The 13,139-nt window shown below is 33.1% G+C and overlaps 1 protein-coding gene across 1 annotated transcript; it reads left to right on the top strand.

Moving 5' to 3' along the window:
• The first annotated feature begins 4,740 nt into the window (after window positions 1-4,740).
• Window positions 4,741-5,632, top strand: LOC123271910. The gene is made up of 4 exons (XM_044738458.1): window positions 4,741-4,871; window positions 4,944-5,113; window positions 5,174-5,375; window positions 5,491-5,632. Exons 1-4 carry the CDS (start codon window positions 4,772-4,774, stop codon window positions 5,592-5,594), a joined length of 576 nt encoding a protein of 191 aa, XP_044594393.1. The 5' UTR covers window positions 4,741-4,771; the 3' UTR covers window positions 5,595-5,632.
• The last annotated feature ends 7,507 nt before the right edge of the window (window positions 5,633-13,139 follow it).

The raw sequence follows: 13,139 nt of genomic DNA on the forward strand, positions 1-13,139 counted from the left end.
GGATTGATCACTCATTGATCACTGACTGATCAATCATTGATCACGGATTGATCAACAACTCATCGTTAATTGATCAATAATTGATCAGTCAGTAATCAACCATAGATCAATGAGAGACCACTCAAAGATCAATAACTGATCACTCTGAGGAGAATAATCTGATAGTGATCAATCAGAGATCAGTTAGAGATCACCCAGTGATCAATCAGCGACAACCTATAGATCATTCGGAAATCGCATAAAAATCGTCCGATGTTTAAATGAAAATCACACAGTGGCCATTTAATTATCAATAAAGGATCGGACCTTTATGAAGTAATCATTACTGAATATATAACTATAAATATCATAAATAAATACAAGTAATAGCTGTAATAAAAAATATTATCAAGAATACTTTAAATAAATTTTATTTTCAGTATCAAGAAATTTTTATTTTTTTTGCTACAATTTAATAACGAGGTTTAAATTAAATTGAATCTTAGTTAAGGAACGTAGTATATACAGCGTTATAAAAACATTAATTTATTGCATGTCGTCACTTCCTTCTGGTACAGTTATGTACAAATTGTTTTGGTTTCGAAAATCTTCTACAACATAACAAGGACATTCAATATTGTTAATCGGAACTGCTATTATATTTTTTAGTTTTCTACATAGAAATATATTATCTAATACTATATTTGGAACCACAGAGTGAAATGGATTGTATGTAAATAAAGTTTTAAAACTGCAAAAAAATTGTGACCTGTTAAAACATTGGTCGCAGAATTTTTGACAGTCACATTCACATAATCCCACAAATATTTGTATTTGTCCTATTTTATAATTTCTTTCGTTGAGGCGATATTTTACAAAACTCGAGTTTGTTCTTGGATAATTCTTTATTACTTTTTCGGTCCTGATTTGATTTTGTTTTCGTTTTTGAGCCAAATAATCTTCCGAATCATACAATACTCCTGATTTGAAAAGTTTATTAAATATTATAAATTTCTTTGTGTTGGCCAATACATTGCCATTCTCAAATGCAGTGAAGTAACAAGCTGATATGTACAGTTTGATTTCGTAGGTTCCAGCAATATATTTTTTTTCAGCAATCAAGGTAAGTTTACGTCTATTTTTACTTGCTAATTCTAACTTATTACAAAATGCATTGATTTTTGTGCCAGGTCTCAACGTATTCAATTTAGTATCCGATAAATTAAAATATAACGTTACTGCTGAGCAAATCTGCAACTGCGCATATCTTGTTCCGTGAGCTAAATATTTCAAAATACCATTCAAATTTTCAAAGGGGTAACATGATGACATTGTGAGAGGTCCGAGTTTTTTGACTACGTCCACGAGATGAATCAATTGGTGTAAATTACAGCTCATATGGCGAGTACCATATAAATCTTCAAATTTTCCAATGAATTCGGTCAAAGCCCTCGAGCAAATTTCCAGAGATTCTGGAGATATACTTTTTGCATGCAAAGTTGCAATACTATAAACTAAAAGAACCATATGATTAAAATATATTGGATCCATAATGTCGTGCAGAACGGGTAAGCAATAACAAAGAAGAAAAATACGAAATTCAGAAGCTTTCCAGTATTTCAAATTGGACAAAGATTGAGGCAGTCTTGGAACTGTAGATGGTGGAAAAATCAAACGTATTCTCTTGTCTACTAGTTGAATTTGAGAGTGTAGAGAAGCTTTGTGAGTTGACCATTGTTGATCGAACATTATGGTTAATAATTTTTTTATAACACCTAAGTCAACACAGTGCATTGTATCAATCGCTGTCGTCTCAATAAAATTATAACAAATTTTCGAAAGAACTGTTGGACCTTTTACACCTTTTTCAGGAATTAAAGTTTTTACAGTTTTTTCAGCTAACTTGATTGTGTCGATTGTGGTCCGCAACTTTACTTGAAAATTTGAACGATAAACTTGAACTTTATTTTTTTTTTGACTTGCAATTTCACACTTTTGACAACCATATGTACCCATATGTGGTGACATGTTCAAAAATGTTGACTTTGCTGGCAAATCACATGTACCGCATAAAATTATTCCTCGAACAGTTATTGGTTCATTTCGTCCAGCTACATTGATGTTAACTCCTTTATGTAATAGTTCAAGTTCCTTACGGAAAGCACCCATAAACATATTACTATCAGGTTTATTTATTCCACTCCATAAACCACATAATATAATATTTTCTTTTTTTATCCTTTCGTTATAAGGTAGTTCATTTATCCTTAAAAAAAAAGGCCAGACGCTAAATTTAGAATTTTTATAAACTTGAACTCCATCTGTATTCCACATGAAAGATATATTTGCTTGTTGAGATAGAAGACCCTCATTTTCAAAAAGACTCTGATATATTTCTCCGTCGTAAATATCTTCATAATGATTAACACTTGATTTTTGCCGATTGAAACGATAATTTAATTGATCATAAAAACCAACTCGAGAAAACATCGTTTTCAGTTGATTTAAAATAGGAATTTGGATAAAATAATCATTTTCAGTTTGACTAGCACAAATTTCACAAGTAGATTTTTCTGAAATTAATGTAATGAAACAGTTCGAACAGTAGTAGTGACGGATAAATGGTGTTGCTATATTTTCGAAGTGTTCTTTAAATTTATATGCTGACGTAATGCAAATGTTAGGTTCTTTGCAATGCACACTTAACCACACGAGAAGATCACTTACAACGGCCATAGGTAACTTATGACGCATTCCTAATAACAAAGTTGACAATAAACTTTCGTTTAATGATATTGGAGCTTCTGGATAGAGAGGAAGATCACCCATATCGATATCATTATGAGAAAAATTGTTCTCCTCAACGTACGAAGGTTCTAAATGTGAATCACGGAAGGATATTTCGTGACTCTTATCATTATGCTGAACACCTTCACCATTACTTGAATTATTACAATGCTCATCATCAAAATAATTGGTGTTATTGTGATTTTCATCGTCACCGTAGCTATCATGATAATGAATATCTCCGGAATTATCATGATGGAATTGAAGGTCATCTTTACTATCATTTCTCTCGCCATCATCGCCATAACTGAGGTCGATACAAGAATTACAATCGTCTAAATTTCTATTAAATGAAAAATCATCACTGTGACAGGTGTTTTGATAATTAATATGTTTGATTTGACTGTTCAATGTAAAATGTTGATGACTACTATTCAAATTTCCAGTATTCTTAGTTAAAAAACTAGACTCATCAATTAACTTCGAACTATATTCGATGCAGCTATTATCTTCACCTAGAAATGAATCATATGATGGAATTAAATTTTTAATTTTTTGATTGACTTAACTTATTTCTTAAGACAAGTATGCGCAAGGAACATTTAAATTCTACACAATTTCTAAAAACGTAAAAAATAAATTAAGTCAACCTAACAAACTTCTTTAATGTGAATAAAATGAAATTTTTTTTTCAAGCAAAATACTCCATATTGAACAAAATTTTTCCGTTATTAAATAGTCATTGAAGAATAATAATTACGTGCAGTGATTAATGATTAAAAATAATTAATAGTAATTACCAATAATTATATTATTACTAAATGAAATTTGTAATTCATTGTTTACTGGTAGTTTCTTCGTTACTGAATTTTCTAGGATATTACTAAAGTCATGTTCAGAAGTTACATTATTGTTGCTGGCGTCAGATAAACAACTATTATCAAATGCGGCAGGAATTTGTGTCTGACATATTTTTCTGATTTTATATTGATAACTTTTTGAGTACTCATTAATATTTTTGACTCTTTTAGACATATTTTATTGTTTACTTTCTATTTGACTCAGATCAGCGCTTTCTTTTATTTATTATAACTTACAAGTTATTTTTATTGATAAACAAACACGCTACTATATTCACACTATTGAATTTTATTTCATTGACAGATTGTAAATCTATAAATGATTTAAATTTATTCAAATATAATCAAATAATAACGAGATATCCCAAGAATGTCAGCTGAAATGTTTGCATTAATTTGGTGGATACACTCAAAAAAATCCAGTGTGATTCCTTACAATAAAATTAAATTTTCTGCAAAAAAAGAAGCTTCGGTTCTACAGAGAAAGAAATTTCACTCCGTTAAAATTTTGAGGACAAGTGGTATGTTTTTACTCCAAAATTATTAACCAAAAAATTTTTCTTTCCAAAAACCAAAAAATTTCAATAGTTTTCACAAAACATATTTTAATCAAAAAGTCTTAACCTCAATTTAAATATTTTATTTATTTTTTTGATATTATTAATTAACTAATTGAACTATTACTAATTAACTAATTCAGTTATTTTGATTACTAATTAATTAATTTAATTATTGCTAATTAATTGATTTCTAATTATAGAAGACAACGCTTGGCTTGAGTCGTTAGAAGTAGATGGTGATGGAAACGTTTGTGTTGCGGAAGATAATAAACACAAGAAAAACCTGAGGGCTCGCAAACGAGAATCCAGTAAGGAAGGTAAAGAGCTATCCAGTGAAATAAAAAAGAGAAAACTCAAACGAGATTTGAAGCTAGCAAAGGAGCCATCTATTTTTGAGGAAATAGACAAACCTCCAGCAGGCAAAACAAGAGATGCGACTTCCTGCGAAGAAGAAAGTAAGATCACTGATTCATCATCAGAAGGTGAGACTTCTAACTCAGATGTCACTTCAGTCTCTGAAGATGACCAAAAAAAATGACAAAACCAAGGAAGTCTCACAAATTTGATTTTAATGATCCGCGTTTTATGGGAAATAATTCTCGTAAAAGTGAGTCATTTGAGAGTAATAGTTCACAGAGGAGTTCCCAATGTCTTAACTGTCCTTTGTGTAACTTAAAAAATGATGGTAAATATATAATATCTATTCATTAAAAATTTATTTGTTCTATTTAAATAATTATTATTATTTAAATTTTAGAATCTCAACATGACATTGAATTCTTGCAAGGCGTCGTCGGATTCCTCAAAGGTCACGGTTGTTCTTCATCTTCATCCTCTAAAACGTTTGTTGAAACGAACGATTCTCCGGCATCTTGTCCTTCAGCGAGTGGTTCTAAGATGCCATGGAACTTATCGGGGCCTCGAAAGGTAACAAATGATAGATTTTGGGTGACAAATAATCTAAAGGCATAATTTTTTAATAAATAGGTTGAATTGCATCCAATGAGTGATGTCTACATTGAATCATGCGAGTTAGAGTACCTCAAAACCAAATACACTTATGACTCGAAAGAAATGTCGAGACAGATTTTCAAGAAAGTTATTGGGACAGACAATCTACTAAAAATGAGCCGCACGGGTGGAAACGGGTGGACACGGTTGCCAAATGATGTATTAACTGCTGTTTACGGTAGAGTTAATTTGCGTTACAGATCAGTTTTCACAATAATTAAATGCTCTTTTCGAAAAACTATTTCCAGATAATAAAATAATACATGCAATAATTTAAATAATATATGTTTCAGGTTTTATTTCAAAGAATGCTCGGCCAAAACTGTCAGCAGCTGAATTTGAACGGTGTGTCACCCTCATGTTTACTTCCCTGAGACCTGGACAGCAAAAAAAGTAAAATCAAATAAGAAGAAAGTACTGATTAAGCGGCTGGCTGAATTTTTTTTTTATCTTTCTATTCCTCTTCTTTAGAAAAAAATATTAAAATTTTTCGTGTTTTACTGTGATCACTGTATGTACCTTATAATTTTGTTAATGGTTATGTTCTCAAAATAAAAGATTCATTTATATTAAGAATTTTTTTATCAAAGCAGTCGCTACGTGATTCCTGGATGACTACTAGATTATCACTGATTGACCACTAGATGATTGCTGATTGATCTCAGAGTGATCTCTGGATCATCTTTAAGGAATCATCAGGCAATTTTTATCCCATCACTGGACAATCTTTATGATATCGCCGAGTGATCTATAGATTGTCGCTGATTGATCACCGGGTGATCTCTAACTGATCTCTGATTGATCACTATCAGATTATTCTCCTCAGAGTGATCAGTTATTGATCTTTGAGTGATCTCTCATTGATATATGGTTGATTACTGACTGATCAATTAACGATGAGTTGTTGATCAATCCGTGATCGATGATTGATCAGTCAATGATCAATGAGTGATCAATCCATTTTTGTACGGGTTACACGAGACTATATACGCACGAAAGTTTTTAGCAAACTGGACTACAGTTTATGCACACAATAGTTTTTGCATACTGGACTATACTCGCGCACTTCACAACACTGAACTTCACTATATTTTATATATAACACTGAATACTTTTTAATCACGAGAAATGTTTCACTGGAGACGTGTACTTCGTTTTGTGAAGTACACTCTCGGCGAGCTGCTTATATAGGCAGAAAATACTGCGCAGTTACCCCCACTCCTCTACCTCAAAACCGGTTTGATGACGTCATCTACTACGCAGTTAGAAGATTCTAGAATGGTATGAGTCATCTGATTCGTGGAAATTTCCCCCACCCTTTTCACAAAATAGGTCTAAACCTGTTTGATGACGTCATCTACTACGCAGTTAGAAATATAACAAAGAAAACTGCGCAGTTACGTGACCTTGAACAGGCTCAGACCTGTCTGATGATGTCATCTACTACGCAGCTAGAAGTAATGCAAACTATTACCAGATGGTGCTGCGTAAAATCCTTCTCACAGGTAGCTGTCATAACTTCATTTTGAATATATAAAACATGGATATATCATACTACAAATGCATAATCCTGAACTATTGATCTGTTATGGCCGAGCCGAAGGCGGGTTAATAGTTGAGGATGCTTTTTTCTAACCTCAAAATAGCAGATTCAAATTCAAAATGGCAGAAAAATTGTGGATAGTAAGATTTAAAAAATGGCAGGAAAATGGCGGATAGTAAGATTCAAAATGGCGGATTCAAATTCAAAATATCGGCCATCAGATGGCGAATAGCAGCCACCAGATGGCGGATAGCAGCCACCAGATGGCCAATTTCAGATAGCAAATTCAGAATTCAAAATGGCGGATAGCAGCCACCAGATGGCAGATTCAAAATGGCGCTTAGTAAGATTCAAAAATGGCGGGAAAATGGCGGATAGTAAGATTCAAAAAATAGCAGGAAAATGGCGGATACTAAGATTCAAAATGGCGGCAGAATTCACCACCAGCACCACCTACAACCTCCACCATATCCACGTCGGTAAAACAGGGCACGCATATCTACGAATGGTAACTTAGCATGGACACGAACCCACAAATCTGTTTTACCGACTGGGCTTGCATCCCCCTGACACACTACTTACATACATATATAAACTTTTGAACCATATGCATTTTCTGAATCCGCTTGAAGAGCTGAGTCGAAATATAGCAGAATTTTTTAAAAGTTCCGTCATGAGGACCAATGCAACAGTTAGATTTTTATGAAATCTACTGAACATTCTTAACACAGACCGTACTTGCGCAAATACCCAATATTTTTTACTCTGAAAAAGTAAATCAGGGATGTGGACAATTAACAGGATCTTAAAAATATCATATCAGTGTGAAAAATACCTATTTTTTTCCTCTCTGTGTATAAGTCAGCAATATAATTTTTTCTGAAATTCAATAAGCGTTGCGAGGTATTTTTAACTTCCCGCTAAGAACATCGAAGATTTTCGAAAAATCGGGAAGTTATTGTTTTGACCCCGTTTTGCAAAAATCGAGATTTCAACAGATCTCGACGTTTTAAAGCCCTAAGAAGCTTCCCTGACTATTTTTACGATGATGTCCGTACGTGTGTGTGTGTGTGTGTGTGTGTGTGTGTGTGTGTGTGTGTGTGTGTGTGTGTGTGTGTGTGTGTGTGTGTAAGTGTGTGTGTAAACCTCTTATAACTTCTGAACGGACCAGTAGATTTCGAGAAATTGCAAAAAAAGTGAAAAAAAAAGTTGTTTTTTTTTCATTTTTTTTAAGTATCTCCGAATTGGCTGAACCGATCAACCTCAAAAACTAATCAGCTCTTAACCTTGAAAACCCGCATCGATCGCCACCAAAAGAGTCAGAATCGATTGATGCGTTCGTGAGATATCGTTGTCGAAAAAAATCGAAAAAAAAGTTTTTTTGTAGTAACTCCGAAATTTTTTATCAGATCAATTTTTTTATCTAGAATTATTTATAGAGCTCAAAAAACTACATCGATTACCGCTAACCGCGTGCAAATCGGTTAATTCATTCAAAAACTATAGCAGATTGAAAATTTAAAAAATCGTGTTTTATTGAACTTTGACAAGATTTTTGAGCTCGAAGAGCTCAAAAGCATAGGAAAGCTATCTCTTTGAGCTCGGAGAGCTTAAAATAACACATAAACTGTATTTTTGAGCTCGAAGAGCTCAAAAACATCATAAATGCAATTTTAAGCGCTTAGGTACGAAATGAGCGGGAAGTTGCAGGGATGGCCTTCAGGGTCAACCGTTTTCCTAATTTTTTTTTTGATTTTCTAAGGTTTTTGTAATTCGTTTGAAATCCGCAAAGCGCTTCACAAAATTCGTAAAATTTTGAATGGGAAACTTTTTTTCCTTACCCTTAAGTTATATTTCCTTGATTTTGTTCGTGCACTGAAAAAAAAGTTTTCTGCTCTGCATGATACAATAGTGCTACTGTCACGATCCACACGTTGTTATCTAGGGGATAATGAAGTTAGGAAAACCTTATACTAACGGTAGCAATGGTATCGTAAATGGCACCCGAATAGATCGTGACGGTCGCTATCGAAACTGCTACTCTTAACTGTACAGATTGTACTCGTAACGAAACATCCTTGTTATTTGTTACTACATACTATACAGTAGATGGTACCGAGCAGAAAATTTTTTTTCAGTGTGGATTTTTTGAATTGATTTGAACTAAATACCTCAAAGCAAGATTAAAATACTGAAGATAATATTTTGTTTCAACTAGGTATTTTTATCTTAGTGAAGTGTTAAAATTAAATTCAAACTGAAAATCTTTCATATAAAGTCATGTAAAACAACATCATACGTAATAAAGCAAGATTATGATATGATGAGGAAGACGTGCCGTTTGTCATACGAAAGTACAATGATGAGTATTCAAGAGCACCAACCTACAATACCATTGAAGCAGCAGTAGGTGACAGTAAATCAAGGACGTGCTGTAGAATAACACGATGCTTCTGCGGTTTCTCTATGGCGACATAACAAGTAAACGTGATACCCAACATCCAGTCGAGGTAGACAGAAGTACTGTACACACATTTCACCCACAATCCAGTCAGACACAGGCTGTCCAAGCTCTATGCACAAATATCGATAGAAACAAAGCCCTAGCTCTTGTTCTAGCGATATACGCTACAATTTTGGCTGTATGCAGTACACATGCATACGTGCAAATAGATGGACGAGATGAATGATGATGAAGGGGAGGGAGTGGCTTTAAGTCGACTCACCCTGTGATAACACTCTCACGTTCCCAGTCCAGAATCTCCGATACTAGATCCAGCTTCAGCTCGAGAGCAAGAGGACTAACTTGTGATTGATTTACAGCTAACTGCACAGGTGAGAATAGTTGTGGCTCCATGTATGCTGGACAAGATATCAGCGAGGGAATGGGACAGGAATGATTGTACAATGGATCCAGTTTCGTCCAATTATTGTTAATCTCGATCGCATAAACAAAAGTCCTAGAACATGAGGATGGAGAATTATTTATGCAGCAGAATTAGCAGCATCGGGACTGAACCATTCGCAAATTGGGGTTGAGAGCCCTTGTTTGGATTGTGCTGAGCTAGATCCAGGAGGATGCATGGGAGCACGTAAGACACGAGATTGTTCTGGGATGAAAGGATCAGATAAAGAGGCATGGATTGAGAACACCGGAGGAAATGCGAGTGTAAGTGTAAATATATATATATGGATGGGAATCCGGGGTTACTATTTCGGTTATGGCAACCCCTTTCTCTTTCGGGCGATCCTGCTTCGCTGGTTCTCTTCATCCATCGGCAAGTTAGTTTATACAATGTTAATTACAACGTGCCACTGGCTCAGGAATTATGTGGTTTGCTCAGGAATTCCACTGGATGCATAGTTCAACTGGCCAAAGTTCCTACCACCCACCGTTGATGCTGTGTTATGTATTTAATCTCCAAACTATGGGATGGAAATCTTCTAGGGGCCTGATATTTTTGAATTTTTTTTCGGAATTTATATTCGGTGTTTCACAAAATGAGAAATTTATTGTGATGCACAGAGAATTTTATGGTATACATTTTTGTTTTCTCTCAGTACAAAGTGATTGATTTAATTGGTAAAATTGTTGAGTAACATTGCTTTCTTTTTTATATTCTCAAATTTCATTTTATCATTTTTATTTTTGAATTTTTTTAATTAATTTCAAACGAAAATTTTTTTCAAGAAATTTTTTTGTGCAGTTTAATTTCCGTTTTTTTATGCGAAGTAATAAGATATAACTTTCATTAGAAACGTGAGTTGGAAGTGAGTTAAGTATAATAACGAAAAATAATTTAAGAAGTGTAGTTAAGCATTTCCGGGAACATAAAATCCATCAGGGTGTAATCTGCATATCAAAATATAAATACTTTAGAACTGATGAAGGAGAAATGCACCAGTATAAGATGAAGTATGAGTAGAGTTGAGTAAATATAGATAGACATATTGTCATATTAATGCGTCATGAAAATATATATGTATATACTCGCGAAATATTATTCTACATCTCTCAAGAAAAGCATTATGATCCTAAAGGGACATGACAATTCTCAACGGATGTGTATGTGTCGGTATACATTATGGGTTGTGTTCGTAAACGACAAGCTCATTTTATTCTCTCGTGGATTTCTCAATCTACGACTTGTCCTCCATCCTTTGTGGGCTATTTCACATTCGATTATTGTGTAGTGAACGAATAATAAAATATAAATTTATTTTCTTTAATGCTCTTGATTCTGCATTCAAAAAAAAAAACTATTTCTTGAAATTTAACTAAAAATTCTAATTGTAATACAATAATTAAAAAAGTTTGGTCAGAACAAGCTTCAAATATGTACTTAAAAATCTTACTAAAAACCTTTTTACTTCTTTTAACACTTCAATAATAATATGTCTAGCGTCAATAGTTAAAAAAATAATTATTTATTGTACACTACAAGAATAAATTAAAATATTTATTTTAATAATAAGTTAATTACAAATTAATGACAAGAAATTAATTTGACAATTCAATTCAAAAGTTCGTTCAAATTTTTCCGTGAATAGTATTTGTTATAATACAAGTTAAACGTCCTCTCGTGCTTTAAGTGATAGAATCATGAAAAGAACCAACTGTTAACTGTATTACTAGTAGTCAGCAGGTTACGCAACAATTGAGTATTGTACTAGTTTTCTTCAAGGTGTATTTAGAAAGAAAAAAATAATATACATGGCTGCTCATGGGACAAAAAATTCTCCAACTGAAAACTTAATTGAATTAATTACAACTAAATGAAACGTATTAAGACGTGATTTGCACAACCATTATACGGAAAAGACCAAAGAAGAGAATGAAAAAAAATTAAGAGAAAAAAAATTTTTTTTGAAAATTCTAATGTTTCTAATAGGCAAAGAATTTGACGAATCTTCACCATATAGGAAAGAGGTGGTGCAATTGTACCAAAAAATTTTATTTTCTCCATTAGTTTTGTTATTTTCATGATATTAAACTAAAAACCGGTGAGAAAGTTAGTTTATGTTATTTGTTATGTAACCGACTTAGTTGATGAATGAAAAATTAATATTAACTAATTAAAAAATCAATATATTCAACTAAAGTCAGGGCCCAAGATGGCGGCGCGCATGGGTTGCAATTATAACACAGTGCAGGGACAATTGTAACACGAAACGAAATAGATATTTTTCATCAAATTGCTTTTATTATACAGTCTTAATACATATTATTATACTTTATTAACTCTTAAAGTCAAGTATTTAAACTTACAGTATATCATATATTTGGATCTTTAATATAAATTATTAAACATTTATAGTTTACTAACAAACTACGCTATCCCAAAGTAGATTTGTGGCGCATCCAGTTTGCGCAGATCCCATACACGACTCTACAATTGCTACTCATTCAAGTGTCCCGGGAAAAAATGATCAGACCTGACCATGACCTGTTCATGTATGATCAGGCCTGAAATTAGATCTGATCATGCCTGTTCATGTATGATCAGGCCTGAAATTAGAGATGATGATGCCTGTCCATGCCTGTTCATGCCTGAAGCGTCAAATACGCTCAGGCCTGATCTGGCCTGTCCATTAGGGTGGGCCGGAAATCCGCTTTTTTATAATTTCGTTTAGTAATAGCAAAAATATTGTTTATTAAGTTATAAAAAAATTTTGTGTGAACGGAAAAAATTTTTGGTCACCATCTCAGGCTCGCCGATTGCAGTCAAAGATAAAAATGCTCAAAAAATTTTTTCATCAACTCATTTTGATTGGAAATTTTATTTTCTACAAAAAAGTTCCTTACACAAAATTACGTAGCACCCATAGATTCAGAGATAATCCCAATTTTAGTAGATTAATGTTCAATTGATTCAACCGATATTATTAAAGATAACATTTCATCATTATTACTTGTACTAACCTTGAATATAAATAGTTTGAATGGTCATATTGCTCAGTTTTTGAATTTAGTAAATAGCACAAAGCCACATATTATAGTTCTTGTAGAAACTTGGCTAAAACCATCGTTGGATAATAGTATTTTTTCACTTGAAGATTATATTGCAGTACGAAGAGATCGCATATTAAAGCATGCTGATACTGATCGCTATGTCCAAGGAGGTAGTGTTGCTTGTCTTGTTCTCAAATCTCTCAAAGTAAAAATATTGCACATTTCCTCTTCGGATCACATAAATCAGCCGGAATTTTCGATACGATGTTACTCTACCTATAGGTTCTTATTTACTATTATCTTATGTTTATAGACGTCCAAAAGGGCTTATTCTCAACGAATTTTTTGATACTTACTCCAAGTTTTCACCTAATTACAACAACAGTATTATTGCAGGAGATTTGAATTGTAATTTATTAGAAAATAGCTACACTGTGACCATTTAA

Source organism: Cotesia glomerata, linkage group LG9, assembly GCF_020080835.1.
Source record: "Cotesia glomerata isolate CgM1 linkage group LG9, MPM_Cglom_v2.3, whole genome shotgun sequence".
NCBI lineage: Eukaryota > Metazoa > Arthropoda > Insecta > Hymenoptera > Braconidae > Cotesia > Cotesia glomerata.